The sequence below is a fragment of the Typopeltis vanoorti genome, chromosome 14, assembly GCF_054136105.1.
Source record: "Typopeltis vanoorti isolate ZY-2024b chromosome 14, IOZ_Tvanoo_1.0, whole genome shotgun sequence".
Taxonomy (NCBI): Eukaryota; Metazoa; Arthropoda; class Arachnida; order Uropygi; family Thelyphonidae; genus Typopeltis; species Typopeltis vanoorti.
This window is the reverse complement of record NC_143562.1, coordinates 77,098,880-77,116,837: the sequence shown is the minus strand read 5'-3', so window position 1 is coordinate 77,116,837 and position 17,958 is coordinate 77,098,880. Positions and strand designations below refer to the sequence as shown.

Below are 17,958 nucleotides of genomic sequence, written 5' to 3'. Positions count from 1 at the left end.
CTTGTTCTTAAGTAGGTTTTAATCAATTTCAACTTGGAAAAGCAACGTTCACCGCTCGCTACACTAACAGGTAAGGTTAACAGTATTCTTAAAGCAATTGAAAAGTAGGGAAAGATAAATTAATGGCCACAATAAAATTAAGAATATCGAAAAGGTTTTGAATATTTAAATTATCCTTCCGAAAAATATCCCGGAAAGCACATAACTCGTCATATAGTTCTATTGCATTTACATCTTTATTGTCGCCGTCCTTCAAGAGAATCTCTAAATCGTCACAATTTTTTTCGTAAATCTTTGTTATTAATTGTAGTAATCTATACAAGAAGTTGAAATTATCATAACATGTTTTTAGTTGTTCAAAACGTTCTATTAACGAACACATTGCAACATCTAGAAGTGTATAAAACACATTCACTCTAACTTTATCTCTGGCCATTGTGGCGTTTCGTCATGATGCTCGTAGTCAAATTGTTGTGTCTTCTTTCGTCGTCGAACTTCCGTACCAGTTTTAAATTCTTGTTCTCCATCCACTTCTTCACTCAGTTCTTTTGCCGTTTTTAGAACTTCTTTAAAATTTGTATCTGATCGATACTCTTGTAAGAATATTTTTAAGTTTTCGATAGATTCTAAAGCAAGTGTAATGTTTATATTTTTGTCTTGAAGCATTTTACTCACAGGATTTATCCTGTTAAGTAAATCATGCCAAGTTATAAGAGAGCAAATAAATGTGGTCTTTTATTTTAGCACATAATGTTTGTGCTTCATACTGAGTTTCTTTATTAAAATTTTCATTATTTATAATTTCAAAAAGTGCATCGTGAATTTCTCATAACTGATATCGTAGAGGGCTGATTGCATTATTTTTACTTTCCCATCGCGTTTCTAATGGCTGTTTCAATGTTAAACTTTTAACGAACTTTAAAAGGATTGCCCAACATTTGTAAAAGAATGAAAAGAAATTGTATATTTCTTGAATAATTGCAAAGAAACTAATTGTATCTGCATTCACTTTGGCTGCATCGTTAATGGTTTGAGTATGAGCAGCACATGGCAGGTAAAAAGTTCGAGAATTTTTGTTCAAAAGCAAATTTTGGAGCCCATATTTTTTCCCTTTCATATCTGCCCCATTGTCATACCCTTGACCTCGCATGTCTTCAATGGGAATGTTCCATATTTCCAGTTGTTCCATTATTGTTGCACATAAACCACGTCCTGTGGAATCTGATATATCTGCAAAACCTAAAAAGTTTTCCCTGATCTTGATAATTCCATTGTCACAGGAAACAAAGCGAATAATAATGGTCATTTGTTCTGTTTTACTTGCATCAGGTGTGCAGTCTAAAATTATGGAATAATATTTAGTTAGATTTTCGAATTGATAATAAAATTGTATCCCTGATTGCACTACTTAAAGTTTCTAATATTTCATTTTGACTGTCTTTACTCAAATAGTACTCTATTGTTTCGTTGTAGGGCCCTTTCAACATGATTTTCCATAACGGGATTAAACTTCGCAAACAGTTCAACTAATTTTAAAAAATTACCGTTATTCCTTTCATATAATTTATCAAATGATCCGCGAAAAGCTAAATTTTGGCTACCAAGGAATTTTATAATTTCAATCAAGCGTTTATAATTTTAATCAACCAATGTTTCTTTTCCATTTCATACATGCTTTGAGTCTGGCAATCAATAGTACATTTGTTTTTTAAATTTTTATCAAGTTCCTTCCATTTTATGAAAATTTTCATGTGAGTTAAACTAGTCTCATGTCTATGCAAAGTTTTACTTACATTTCTCCAATCGTTATAACTTTCTTCAAGACTACTTGATTCAGTAGGTGCGAAAAGTTTGCAACAAAAGCAAAAAACAGTATTTTAAGTTTCGGAATAAATGAGCCATGTTCTTAGCACGAGCTCCCGTTTTACATTTTTCTATTATAATATGTGTCGCCAAATTTACGACCATATATATCTCTGGGATATATTATATTTTTCTTTTGAACAGGCCCCATTTCAATTAAAACAGCTCGTAATTTTTCATCAATATTTCCCCATTCACCTGGATCTTCTAAATTTAGAGACTAACAATGTGTTAGTTTCGTGGTCAACTACAACTAAATCTTCTCCTAACTGTTTTTCACTTAAATCATGCATCTTGTTATCTTATTCAATAGTTGCAAGTACTTTCATGCAAACTAGATGATGTGCATGGTTCTTCAACTCTGATTTCTGATGTATCGAGTTGGTTACAATCTGCATCCGAATATTTTAACAAATTTATTAAGAGCCTCAGTTTGTTTCTTAATATCTGCTTCTTTCGCAGCATGACGCTTACGATTTTGTGCACCGGATAACTTTTTTTTAATTTTTGATTCCATTTCTATTTTACACCCACAAGAAATTATTACACAACACGACACAGAGACGAAATAATAGTCCGCACTGCGCTACTGAGATGCGCACCATATGACTGGTTAACTAGCAACAAATGTTTTGTACGAAAATTCGTTTCTGCGCATAAAAACCGTTCACCGTTTCACTTTAGATAGACCTGCAGTAGACACAACATTCTGCAGGCAAGCATTTAGCCTGCTCTCGCTGCAAAATTGTAAACAGCCGGCTGATCAAAGAGGCGCCAATATACAATTTTTTAAAATTTTTATTCGGTGTATCCGGCCTTATTTATTTTGATATCGATCATTCTAAGAATTTTTTGTTTTTATGATAAAAATTTTGTTTCTTAAAAATGAACTTATGAATCGTGCCCCGGCGACAGCGCCCGCATGCCCCTGTATATCGTTTAAACTAATAGTTAATACAGTCATATGCTTCACTGATATACTCCTGAATTAGGCCGGGTTCATATGATGCTAAGACGAGTTTATCGTTCGTTGGCCACTTGCTGGACCGATCGATTTATTATGCATCAACCTGCAATACGCTACTGTACCAGCACTGTGTAAATTCGGCCTTCAGAGGGAAATACACATCCTTCTATTGATTATAAATTTGAAAATCACATAATAGTAAACATGGCAAACTCAACTACACTTTCTTTCTTTTATCCATCATTCCTTAGGACGTGATCCATAATCAGTCGCCTGATTATGGGTCACGACAAATTAATGCACCTGCACGTCACTCCTCTGATGTTTCCCGTAAGAGCAAGTAGTTTTTGGCTGTAGATATGTGTATTCACAGGACCAGTTTGCCTATTCTCGGGGTCCAAAGACCAGTTTCCGGAAGGGGGAAAACGAACGGGAGCGGAATTCGAATTAATGGAATACAAGTAACGGAGGCTCCAACAAAACCACACTTACAGGGATTTAAATAATAAAATACATGCGCAGAAGTGTGGAGTTGATTCTCTATGCTCACTTCACTTATTTCATTTTTATACCTTAAGCAGTAAATTGAGGAGAGAGGCTGCATATCTGCCAATCGCAACCTTCTCTTATAAGGGGCTCGCGCGAGCCCTTTGTTAAATTTTTTCTACAATCTGCAAGCCCCTTGTTCTTCGTGTTTATTTTTATTTTTTATTTTTTCAAAAAAAAAACATTTTTTTTTAAAAATATATTAAGCGACAAACTCATACGGTAACTTAACAAAGTGATTTTATTAAATAAAATATTATAGTACTGTTACTATAATATCATTTAATATAAAATTGTGTTATAATATATTACATATAATATAAAATAATGCCCCTTGATTGGTACCGTTGATTATCACTTGAAGTATAAAAACAAAAGAGAAATATAGCGCATTTCAATATTATTGTGTTTTGATATTTATTTATAGATTGTTTGTCATAAAAACTTCTATCGCCAACAAAACAAAATTATTTTGTTTATAAAAAATGCGGATTATTGCATATGTACGATTATAAAAGGTTTTATTCTTATTATATTTTGATAGTTAAAAAATGTAAGATAAATTAACACAGATGATTGTGTGCAAATATTTCATGTTTAGATCATGAAATATTTGTTTAAAAATGATAGCCTTTGTTGAATGTCACCTCCTACTGATTGGTATTTGTACACAAGCTGTATTAATAAAAGTTTTTGTGTGAAATACGGCTTTTTTTTTTTTTTTGCTCGACGATGCGAGCCCTTTGTTAAAATTTCCATAGCTCACCTGCTCTTATCCCAATTAAAAAGCTAGCATGCTAAGATTTAATTAAGTTCACGTACGGTTGGATTTTTTTTTTTTTTTTTTTCCAGACATCATGAGAAATGAACGTAATGTTGAATATTCTTCATCGTTTATTATATCTTCACTCATTCGGAAAGTTATCATGCATTAGTGACCATAACTACAAAAGAAAGCTGATATCAAAATATACAAGCAACAAAACAAGATCGATTTTTTCTTGTCTTGAGAACCAGTTGATCCTCCACTAGGCCTGACACATTCGCAGCCACTGAGCTCTCGAGATGAAAAGATTTTTACATAAATTCCAGATAGTTAGTTTACAAACTATGGGCGGTAGATGGCATTGATAGAGATGATTCGTAGTAGAGGTTCGGTGTAGTGGTTGAGACAGTTGTAGGTATCCTCCCGCGATGAGTCTTCGGACTCCTTGGATGTATCAGGAATAATAATAATAATAATAATAAACTAGTCACCAGGCTGTCCTTCGTTCAAATAGCCAATGGCAATTCCTTTTCATTTGTCTATGAAGTTCTTTAATCCCTACACAAGATCAAAATGAAAGCAGAATAATATACAAAGATTACATCTTTTTACTCAGCAAGATAAATCTGGCGAACAGTAATAACTCAGACATACACAGTATCCGATAAAATTAAGTATTTCATATATTCAAACAGGAAAGCTTTTTATAGAGAAATGAAGCTCTAAAAATTGTCCCACTTTAAACAAGGACGACTGCTTATCTTTCACCATGTCAAATAGCTACCGTAAGAACATTAAAAAGCAAACTAATGCAAATTACTGGCGGTGGCCAAAGCTCGAGGTCGTGCATGAAATAGTATTAGTCACCTGCCTGTGAAAGATACTTGCGTTAAAATTCCGTCAGTGGAGAGAAATTTTCTCATCTTTTTTCAGACAAGGGTAACAGTCTTAGAGAATGAGAGGAAATGAGTATTTCACCAAGCAACAAGACTTATCATCGTATAACGAGAGGCCCGATAACGCATGCAACTGGATATAATGAACGTACAGCTGTCGGTCTTGCTGCCTCGGCATTAAATCTGAACTAGCTAAGCCAAATTGTGTTTAATTCCAGCATTATCAGCGTAATCTCTAATACCGATGATTTTCAAACATAAAAAATTAGAATATTGCTTCAATAATCAACGTGTTTTGATATTTCCGTCATTAATATGAGTTTTCAACACAAAACTCCTACAATATAACTTTGTATTTTAATCACAAATTAATTTTAAGACAAAAAAAAAATACAAGGTGACAAGAGAAAACGCTACATTTATATGACGTAAATGAGACATTATATCGAGCAATAGCTAGTTTATATTAATAAGTTGTAAGTCAGCGGTTAGAATTCAAGGAGGTACAGGAAGATGTTTTGACATAAAATCAGTTGTTGGAAAAAAGGTGCACATTATCTCCACTGTTATTCATCATATACGTGGATCATTTAATGCCACTTTTCTTCATAACGTGATCCATCATCTACGTGGTTCACATTAAGAAGGAAAGCGGCATTTAGGCCTGATATTAAAAATGGAGATATTCAACCCAGCCTTTTACTTTATGCAGATGATGCTATACTGTTAAATAAATCAAGAACAAATCTGCAGAATTTCCTAAGTAAATTGAATAACTGTTGAAATAAGAGTTAGTATGAAAATCAGCAATAAAAAGACAGACTACAACACTAGGCAAGAACAATGAAAATATCAATTGCATCTGAATTGAGAACCTATAGAATAAATAAAACATTTCAGCTATTTAGGCATATTTTTTTTTTAGTGAAGATGGCAAATTAAATATAGAAACTGGCAGCAGAATTAGCAAGGCAAGTGTGATGGAAGTAAAATTAATATTTATATATATAAAATAAAATCTGCTAATGCCTTTTATTCGACAATAGGGAGGAGGCGAGGCCGTTTAGCCCTATCTAACTTTTGAAGACTGAGGGGATAGTTCAATCTCCACCATCAATCAGAGACAGGCCCAAGACTATTACTTATTATACACGGCATCCATCTTGTTGTCCTTAATCCTAACAATATATTTACCGTCTGAAAATAGTGTGGGTTCTAGGATCGATTTTCTTGCGTTTACAGGATGAAAAACCCGAGTTTCCGGAAAAAAAAAAAAAAAAAAACTTCTCTCCTATGCCAGAGATCGACTAACTCAGGAACCGGTCTAAATAAAGGCTAAAAAGAGTTCCTCTGGATGGCGATACCCTTTTGCCCATGCCAGAGACCAAGTAACTCAGAAACTGGTTGAAGAAAGGCATAGGAAAGTTCCTCTAGCTGGCAACTATAATCGAACATACAGCAACCTTTCTTTGGACCACCTAACACTATGGATGCAAATGCCATTTCCACATGGTTACACAGACTTGTTTAACTGTCTCATTCATAAAGGGAATGTTGAAATTTGCTATAGGATTGTTGGCCAAGTAAAATACCAAATACTTCCATGTCATCACTGCATATTACAGGTTACTTTATCACAGTATACCAACAAACTATCTTCCACAAAATATGGACATATTTACTTTCATGATACCTCTAAGTAAAAAATGTTCCTTCACAAAGTATTCTGCTGAATACTTACCAAATTTCGTTTTTGTAAAAAAGCATTAGCTAACAAATTTGTGAGCATTGTTAAGACTGTCAAAGAACACATTCTGAAGTTCTGTTGTCCACTTCAGAATCAACATTTGAAAATAACATTCGGTCTCTATTAGAATGACCTGCTCTAAATTCACAAATAGTAACTATAGCTAATCTAAATTATATACATTTCTAATTAGCTGTTAATCATCATGACACAAGATGGCATGAGACTCATACTATATTAACAGTTACTGATCCTTTTTTGCTAACAGAAAATGCATCACACAATGAAGTAATATATTTGTGGTACAAGTTGGGCTCATCATATAGAATGTTAGGATGCAGTACAATACATTGTGTTATTGAGCTACTAAAAGCAGTAGTTTAATATAAATGTATTTAACAAATGAAGAAATAACAGGAATTGTATAACTTTCTTGTACTTGGTAAATCATGGTTACTATGTTTCTTTCATTTTAAATATTCTGAAATCTAAAAACTTAACATAAGAGAAATCTTTCTTCAGTATATAGCATTCAGTGTAACAGATGCAGATAACTATTACTGAAGTAAAATATTAATTTAATTTCAAGATTATTAATTATCATTCCAATCTCTGCTCAGTTTTTTGTGATAATATGTAATTTTGAAAACTACCAACAGCAAGATTTGCTATTCACGTGAGAGAGTTATTGCAGCACAGCAAATCTCCAGGTGCCCATATAGCTTAATTCCTAACCTGAAGAACATTGCATTGCTCTACAACATTTCAATATACAAGGATCATTCCAAAAAACTTCTGAACACACATAAGCATGATGTAACAGTGTTAACTAAACATGGTGCAAATTTTACAAATGTTATGAACAGAAGAAATAAATGCTATGTTCATTTTTTAAATTACATTACCAACATTTTGAGAGCACATATTAGAAAATAAAACAGAAGAAGATCATATTCATCAAACAGAAAACTGGCATGTTAAACAAAATGCCATTCCAAAATTAGATGCATAGACAGAGAATTTTTTTTTTTTTAATGATTTGACTGACAAACTTTAAAAGCAGATCACTGAAGCAGATTAAGACATTATGATACAAGGCAGCTGAACTGAATTCTAAGCAACTTTTCAGTTATTTTAAAATGACATTCCACTAAAGTTGTGACTGAGAATATATAACCACTCCATATAATAAATAATGCATCAATGTGGTAATCTAAACAGCACAGACAAAGGTATGTGTCTGAATAATTTAAAACTCATAAAAACACTCAACTGTGACCTACACACATCTCCAAAAAGCAGAGCATAAACATAGCAGACCACAGTTCGTCTCTTTTTCAAAAGATCTGTAATATAGATTTCATGTTTGATGTTCAAGGCAAGATAATTCATATCAAGAGTAGAGTACTGTACTGAATGTCTGTACATAACACATTAAAGTTAGGATACTCCAAACTTGATAAACAGCTTTACCTGTGACAGCTGTACAGCAATTTTGCAGCACATTAAATCTTATCATAAGTACTGGAAGTGGTAACCTGCTCCAACATGGAGCATGCAAATTATTCTTAACTTGTTAAAACAGTCCATCCATACTTTAACTGCAATTTAGCCAGATGGGCTACGTTAGAAAAATAGATCAATATTAAAATGATTAAGAAAGCTAATAAATAGCCTTCTTAATAATTTTAATATTGATCTATTTTTCCATATTTGCTATGTCTTGAAACTATTATATCAATCAGTTTAAGCATAAAATAAAGAAAGAAATTTATAATTTAAGAAACTTTAATATCTAATAAATATGCATAAATTTACACACACAATGAACAAAACTCTATAAAGTCGTTTTCTTTCTCTCTTTTTTTTTGAATAAAGAAAGATTTATTTTTAAACACAAGACTACTACTTATTGCATTTTTGTATAAAGGTTTTACAGTTTTTCAGTCCCCCCCTTCCTCAAAATGACTTTGGTAATCGCAGATGAAATCATTTTCTGTAATTCGTTAAAATAAAATTTACAACATATTCACAGATTACTGCATCACAGGGTTTATAATTCCAATAAAGTAATCACAAATCTCATAGTCTAATAAACAGAACTGCTTAAAAAAACTAGCAATTTTAAAAACAGCAGTTATAAATCATACTCATACCATATTAACTGATGGGAAGACAAACGATGCAATCGCAGAGATTCATAAATGCATTCTCTCAATTCTTTCACCATCATATTCTACTGAAACTATTATAGTGTACAAAATTAAGTTTCATTATTAGTTTCCTGTCCTTTTGCATTGCATATACATTTTGCACATATACATATTTCAACAAATAAAAATATAAACAAAAACATTGAAAAATTAACAGTTAGGAGTATTTTCTTGTTTGTTACAATGTATATATATTTTTGTTATACTTTGTTACTATATATATATATATATATATATATATAAAATCAGCCATCGACTTACAACAAGGTTCCATTCAGACAATCCCATCATGTGGAGTGGGATAAAGGTTTCTTTAATGGTGGTGTGTGGTAGGGGTGATTGCAGAGAGAAGTGAATTGCATGTGTTGAGGCAGCAGGCAAGATGAATGAATATATTTTTTGAAGCAGAATGGGTAATGGGTGCATATTCTCAAGGGCCACAGGTGTTTAGTTCTTGGTGCCTGCATTTATGGTTTTTGGGTGCATTTTGTTTGTGATAAGGTAGTGATTGGTTCAATTTCAATGAATTTAAATGGTCAGATCAGCTCTTAAAGGCCACAGGCTTTCAAGAGCATGCTATTTCAAAACAAAAAAAAAACTCGCTTACTCTGCTTCCTCCTCAAAAACACCCACCCAACCATCATCTCAAATACCCGCCCCTTCCTGCCGACCAGCTCAAAATTGAAAGGCACATATCCAGCCACCCTTCCTCCACATCAGAAGTACACATCTACCTAACACCAAATCTAAAATACAATACCATACACACACCTGTTCCACTAAACGTCCTCAACATGCATTACTACTATACAGGAAAATCTTGACATGTTGTTTGTCATCTGCTTCCTTGCTTTCATAAGCAAATGTGGTGTCTTTTGTAATTTAAACTTATTTTTATAGTGTACATTTGTTAATGATGTTGGGTAATTTTTATTGCTAGTTTAAATGTGTAATGTGCGGGTTTTTTTTTGCTTGTTTTTACTTGGTTTATTTTCATTTTTGAAATTTGCTGTGCAATGGTTACTAGTCTTCCACACAGCAGCACACTAGTTCCTAATGTTCTCACAGGTAGGGAAGTGTTCACTAGAATAATATCACTTCTGGTGACATCGGTAACATCCTGCCCTTTGGATCACATGGTTTTGCTTACATTTTGGTTATTGGATAGCAGGCTACTGTCGTATTTGTAAGCTAAAACTCATAAAGAGCTGTAAAGCAGGAAGAAGACTATTGTCATATGCTTTTATCAACTTTTGTTTTCCCTGCCAATTTTATGTAATCATATTCAGCTGTCTAGAAATGCTGGTCCGGTACTATGTCTGGGTTTATCCAAAAGATGGTATGAACAGTCACAATAACATAACAAAAATATAAATTATTATCAATGTATAACATGCTGCCATGTCTGCAATGTACATACATATTAGCAACAGTTATAGTCCAACCACAGATATGAGAGCTGTCGTTGGCTGGGTGCCAAGAAGAGTCAATTCATGTTGAAGGGAAGCAAGAAATAAGGCGATGTACGAATTGGTCACCAACATGTGAAATCACATGCTTTATACGTAAAATTTTCCAACTGTTATACAAGCAAAATAGTTACCACTTTAAAAACTACAATGATCATAAAAGAGAAGTTAATTTTTGTGTAATAAGTGTAATAATAAACACTCATCCTACAATACGGATTGATTACCCTATTATCGGAATGGATTCTCTTTCTTTTGACATGCGCAGAAGTGTTGAAGGGTCTTGTATCTGTGGGCGTACTATACTAATGTTCTCAAAATGTTGGATGGTGTACAGCTATCACTGTGAAAGACTTGCAGATTAAACTACATAAAAATGTATTAACAAAAATAAAAAAACATTTATAAGTTGATTCCCCAGCATCATGTTGTTTAATTGAATTAACAATGTAGATAATAACTAAGAATATTTAATTATTGCCTTCTGTATTTTACTTAAGTTAAATCAGCATCTTCATGGATTAATACATTAGTAGAAAAACTCAAAACTAGGAAAGCACCTGGCATTGATCAAATACATGCAGAATTCTTAAAAGCAGGAAAGGAACAACTTTTGTAACCATTAAAAACATTATTTGAAAGGATCTACAAAAATGAAGCAGTGCCTATTGATTGGACCAAAGCAGTTATAACTCCTATATACAAAAAAGGAGATAAAACAGAATGCAATAATTACAGAGGCATTAGCCTCCTCAGTATTCCAAGTAAGGTTTTTACAAAAGTACTCCAAAAACAAATTAAGCCATAGAACTTATAGAACTAGCACTAGGAGAAGAATAAGCAGGTTTCAGACCAGGACGAAGCACAATTGATCAACTATTCACCTTAAGCCAGCTAATAGAAAAGACACTAGAGTACAACCAAAGTTGCTACATAAATTTCATAGACTTTCTTTAGGCATTTGATTCAATCCGTAGAAGAGAACTATGGAAAACTATGGAAGAATTTGGAATTCCCAACAAAACAATAAGAATAATAATGAATCTGTATGAGAAATCTGAAAGTGCAGTGCAGTACGAATGGAGGACACCTTAACCAACTGGTTCCACACAAAGAGTGGAGTAAGACAGGGATGCAATCTGTCACCAGACCTGTTCAATCTTACACTGGAAGAAGCAACCAATAAGGCCTTAACAATGAACTCTGGAATCAAAATATATGGGAAAAATGTAACAAATTTAAATTTTGCAGATGACATTGCATTACTTGCAAGCACAGAAGAAAATCTACAGTGAATTTCTGATAAAATAAAGGAGGAGTGTATAAAATCTGGATTAAACATAAATATAGACAAAACAAAAATTATGCAAATTGGAAAAAGAAGCACTAATCTGAAAATTGAAATTGATATTAAGAATCTAGAGTAGGTAGAAAACTTCACCTACCTTGGAGGAGTTATTGAGTATAATGGTGAAATTATAAAAGATATAAACAGACAAATTAGTCAAGCATCCCAAACTTTTGGACGACTTAATAAAATATGTGTTAACGATACCAAGTAATTTTATAACTTTGGTTTTAATCCTTTTTCCCAAGTAAGCAAACAGACAAATAAGTCAAGTTTGTGCCTGAACGTGGTTCAAGACTTATGGTGGTGGTGCAACTCCAAGGCAACTGGTGGTAAAGATGGATTAAGTTCTGATCGCTTTCTTTAGTATTTCCCATAAATGTAAAACACATCTCCTACGAGATGTATGATGTTATACATTATGGGTAGGGGGTCACTACCCAGACCGGTTTCAACCTTTATTGAGGTCTCATCAGTGAGTGCAGACCCTGAAATGCCAAGGTTTAAGTAATACAGAGATTATCAATTTTGCCTATGCAAGTTGCCACGAGGTGCTTCGACCTTATTAATTAAGAATCTCCAGATGAGAGAAAGATGCGAAAAGTTTTTTTACCTTGGGTATAATATATGTTAAAGATACCAAGTAATTTTATAACCTTGGTTTTAATCCTTTTTCCCAAATAAGCAAACAGACAAGTAAGTCAAGTTTGCGCCTGAACGTGGTTCAAGACTTATGGCATTTCAGGGTCTGCCTACTCACTAATGAGACCTCAATAAAGGTTGAAACCGGTCTGGGTAGTGACCCCCTACCCATAATGTATAACATCATACATCTCCTAGAAGATGTGTTTTACATTTATGGGAAATACTAAGGAAAGTGATCAGGACTTAATCCATCTTTACCATGAGATGCCTTGGTGTTGCATCACCACCATAAGTCTTGAACCACGTTCAGGTACAAACTTGACTTACTTGTCTGTTTGCTTACTTGGGAAAAAGGATTAAAACCAAGGTTATAAAATTACTTGGTATCTTTAACATATATTATACCCAAGGTAAAAAACTTTTAATAAAATATTAAAGTACAAGAGACAATAAAAAAAAAAATAAAAAAAAGTAAGACTCTATGAAACAATGGTCTTCCCAATACTCCTCTATGGAAGTGAATGCTGGAATCTCAAAAAGGCTGAAGAAAAAAATTATTAGTTACTGAAATGGGTTGGCTAAGAAGATTACTTGGAGTATCTCTGCTGGATCGACTAAGAAACAAAGACATAAGGAAACGACTAAAACAAGAAATAACAATAATAGACAAAAATCAAAGAAAGAAGACTGCGATGGTTTGGTCATGTGACCAGAATGGGAACAGAAAGACTACCATCTAAAGCCCTGAATACAACAATAGAAGGTAAAAGATCCAAAGGATGGCCCAGAATTAGATGGATAGACAAAATAAAAGCGGACCTGAAAACCAAATCACAACAAGCAACACCAAACTGGACAGAATTGTTCAGACTCTCCCGGGACAGACAGAAGTGGAAAGAGTTCATTCGGCCTCATCATCCACATAGATGATGGAAGAGAGGAGAAGAAGAAGAAGAAACATGCATGCAAGCACAATTCAGTAACAAAGATGGAACAGAAGAAATACAGGATGACCTAACGTTCTATAATTATACCACCTATTGGCTTTGGTTGGAAACCCACATTCGAAGGCAGACAGCCCAATGGACACCCAACCAAAGCTAATTGGTGGCATAATTATAGGACTTCATGTCATCCTGTATCTCTCCTGTTCCATTGCATTAATATACCAGTGCATTAATCCTTGAAGGTGCAGATTTAACTTTGGCAAAATATAAGAAGTAATAATTAAATATAATATAAATAAATAATTAGTTATTATCTACTCTACATTGTTAATTTCCTTAAATCACATGATTTTTAAATCACACAATAAAATAAAAATTTTATTAGCTAACCTTACAACAGACATGTTTTCTAGCAACTAAAAGAAGAAAATGGGTTGGTAGGCCTGTCTTGGTTAGCATACAAAATTTTCAATTTAGGGTTATTTTGTTATAAGCTTGTATTTCTATATATACTGTATGTACTCCTGAAGAAAGCCTCAACATGGAAGATGAAATGTTATATTTATTTTAACATTATGGACAAAATATAATGGGTGCTAGTTTAATGTGAAAAAGTTATGCATTTTCGGATGAAAAGATTACAAGCTGTATATCACATTGATAAAACTGCACTTAAGGAAAGCTAGACTTGAGGAGTTATGAACACCGAGATCCATCAACTCAAGTAAATAAGAAGTGAATGAAAGTCACTGCTGGTATTATATTTTTTGGTATTTTATATATTTTGCTGGTATTATATCATCATCTTCAGAGCACAAACAGCAACAATTTGGTTAGCAGTGGACTCAATTTAAAAAAAAAAAAAAAAAAACATGTAATGAAGAACACAAGGAAGTCAAGTCCTTATTGGTGTCATCTACTGTTGGATAAAGTGAGTTTTAAAGCTGTTTTAAATGAACAATCTCTCTGACTTCTGTGTAGCACTTTTGTTTTCTTCTATTTGATTTTGTGTGAAGTGCATGTATCCAAGGCATGGTCTGCTGGTCATGACTTGTCAAACGATAGATGAATGTTTTTTTTATGTTATCCAAGGCAGATGTCAACAGTTCTTACTGTTTGTCCATAGTAAGCCAGGGCACTTCATACACTCCTGGATGTAAAAAAGGAGAGTTTGTCCTAAGGCAAAAAGATGAGAGTTGCCAATTTGATATATGGTTTAAATGTGGTGCAGAGCTGATATTTATCAAGCACTATAGATATCTTTTTTTGGATGTGCCCTGAATGTATATGATGATAACAGATTTGTTGTAGTCTAGCATATTAGACAAAGAAGGGGATTTTCGGGGCCCGTTTAATATTTTCATTACCTAATATGCAAGACTACAGAAAAACTGCTACCATCCTATACATTGAGGGCACATCCAAAAAAAAAAAGATATCCAGAGTGCTTAGTACATATCAGCTCGTTTTTTTTTTTTTTTTTTTCAGATTGTTTTAAAGCTGCTGTTGATTCCAAAAACAAATTTCCTTACCTCAACAAGTATGACTTTATCAGTTTAACAAACATCTGGGAGGCAGTCATTTTAAGATCTAATTGTAAAAAAAAAAAATTGTAATAGACAACAACGAACTGAAGTCCTATTTCTCTCACTTTATCTAACAATAGATGGTGCCAATTAGAACTTCAGTTCCTTGTTGTCTATTACATTTTTTTTTTTCTTAACTGATTCCACTGCTAACCAAATTGTTGCTGTTCGTGCACTGAAGATACTGGATATAATACCAACAAAAATCAACAAATAAATATTATTATTCTCTGCTATGTATTAACATAGTGAAATAAATTGACATGAACTGCCAACACATAAGCCTTGATGTATGAACAGACAACAGTACTTGAACTGCCTGAAAGCAAATTTATGAACAGTGCTGACAAACTTGAATTTAGATATTTAAATTATATCAAATAATGATACCAAACACAAAGTGTGTGCTGTTTGAAAGTGAACAGAATACAGTCTCTGGACCTTATCCCAAATGAAAATCTGTTGATGAGCTGGACCAAATGCTAGTAAACATCCATTGAAAAGACAATATCTTTGATAATGGTTCTATTTTGGTTATTATATATATTTCTACATTCACATATTTGCTCTTCATCTTCAACATTTTTCAAAATTTTACATTTTTGTCTTCATCAAATACCATATTATCACTTCCTTCCAAAAATACATAAAGGCATGTCCTTTTAATACTTTATTGACATAAAATTTTTTAAATAGGTTGAAACACAGGGGCAGCTCCATTACTTTTTTTTTTTTTTTTTCAGATTGTCTGGAATAGCAGCTACATGAAAATATTCAGAAATCGTAAGTAGAAATTATTATTATTATTTTTTTTTTTTTTGTGGTCGATTGGTAGAGCATATGCTACTTAATGGCTCACGCAAAAAAGTTATGCAAGTTTGAGCGCGGTTAGTAATTGGAAGGGGATCAATCGTTCGATGCTGTTGGCACACTCTCCCTCGATGAGTCTATGGACCCCGGGGGTGTCACATAATAATAATAATAATAAATAAGTCAAGGACTTGAAATAGACAATCAGTTTCGGTCATTTCATAAATGAATTATTTTTTCACAAATTAGTAAAGGTTACACTACCGAAGAAATTGTTAATACTGAGGATATAACGTTCATGTAATCTAAAGTAAAATCTTCCATCCATGCTCTATTAATACGATATTATCAAAAACGTATAGAAAACTAAACTTCATAAAGCTGTACAAAGATGAGTGAAACCTACCTCTCCTAAGAATTGAAATCCATACTGTCTTGCCAATTCCTTTGCAACATCAGGCCCACCTTCTAAGTGAACAACAAACTGGTCTGTATAAATAGATGACACCACACGTAGTAACAACACCACAATTAAAAGGCACGGAATGATCTGAGTTGCTATTCTTCTATCTTTCACAGTATACATATCGTAAATGATTTGAAAACTGGTATCACAGTTTGTATTACTAAACGAATGTTTATAGCAGTCATGGATAATATAACTGATTCAAGTTTACATTCATTTTTAATGTATGTTAAGATAACCAACTTAGTTTTATCATATTGTCTAAATATGAATGAAAATAAAGCGTATGTAAAATCCTACATACGGTAAAATCTTACTACTTTACTTATTGCAGTTCGCAAACATTTTCAGTGGATCTTTATTCCAATCTATTTTGGAAAAAATATGATTCAGATTTATAAACCTGATTAATGATTATCTATCGGAAACAAACTTCGAAATTTACTCCGCACAAAATATTTTGAACACATATCACATAATAAACATAAAACAGTAAACAGCGGCTCTCCACAACTCCTCTAGCAGCACGAACATCGAAAACCACTCATTCATGCCCAGAAGGTAATAATGCGACGATAGCGTCCCACCTTAACAGAAAGTGGAATCATCAATAGGATATACAGTATATTTTAACACATTCACATATTTAGAAAGCCAAACTTTGCCTAATATAGTCTCAGTGATCGATTGTGCATATCAGTCGTTTTTGATATTAACAAGCTCCCCTTTAAACTTCGATCACCGGTGTTTAGAGGGGTTGAAGATGAATGTATCCCTAGTGTTCGAATAATAAATAAGTTGGGGGTGAAATGGATGTGCAACCATATTAAGCAAGAGAACCACAAGAAGATGGTATGGAAAGATTATCGTGAGAATAACAGTGAGAGGAGTTATGAAAGATATAAAGCCCAGGCCAGAAAAGTAATGGCAATTATGTGGAAAGCCAAATAGGAGTATGAAAAGAAATTGGCCATGCAAGATAAAGGCAATCCAAAGGGTTCAGTCCTTGGGACATTATTGTTCAATCTGTACATTAATGACATCAGGCAGGGTATAACATCAGATGTGCAAGTGTTTGCCGATGATGCGAAGATAGGTAGGGCAATCAGGGATGCTACTGATATTCAGCACTTACTAAATGATTAAAATAGGCTGGAAATTTGGGCAAACGAAAACGGCTGTCAGCTTAATGTAAGCAAGTGTAAAATTATCACACTGGCATGAATAGAGTTCCAACTGCATATTATATTAGCGGGATTATGCTACAAAAAAACTGAGGAAGCAAGGGATCTTGGCATATTGGTGAAGCTTAAAGGTCACATCAGTGGCACACCCGGGGAGGGGGACATGGGGCCCTTTCCATCCCAAAAGAAAAAGGAAAAACATTAGAAAATTTTCCAAAAATCTTTTCCTAATTATTTTTTTATTTATTTATGTTGCATCTTCTATTTCTATACTACTTATGACTTAGCGGCCACATAAGGTGGGAATACCCTATAGCTCTCGTGAATCCCGGTCGTTGTGAACGCAAGGCGAACGAAGTAATGCTCTTGCAGACAGACCAAGCGCTACTTCGTTTACCCGAGCCAGGCCAGAGGAGATCACGGGTAGCATGTATTGGCAATAACTGCAGATGCCCAGTCAATGTGCAATGTAGTGTGTATTCTCAAATCATTTACTCAACTCTCC

The 17,958-nt window shown here is 33.5% G+C and overlaps 1 protein-coding gene across 1 annotated transcript in view; it reads right to left on the bottom strand.

Annotated features, from left to right (window-relative positions):
- LOC150099690 (furin-like protease 1, isoforms 1/1-X/2) overlaps nt 1-16,777 on the bottom strand; it is a 280,807-nt gene extending 264,030 nt beyond the window's left edge. Inside the window, exon 1 of the mRNA XM_090403953.1 lies at nt 16,210-16,777. Within this exon, the coding sequence (XP_090260079.1) occupies nt 16,210-16,389 (180 nt within the window). The 5' untranslated portion in view covers nt 16,390-16,777. The remainder of the gene's footprint in view (nt 1-16,209) is intronic.
- Nucleotides 16,778-17,958: the final 1,181 nt, after the last annotated feature.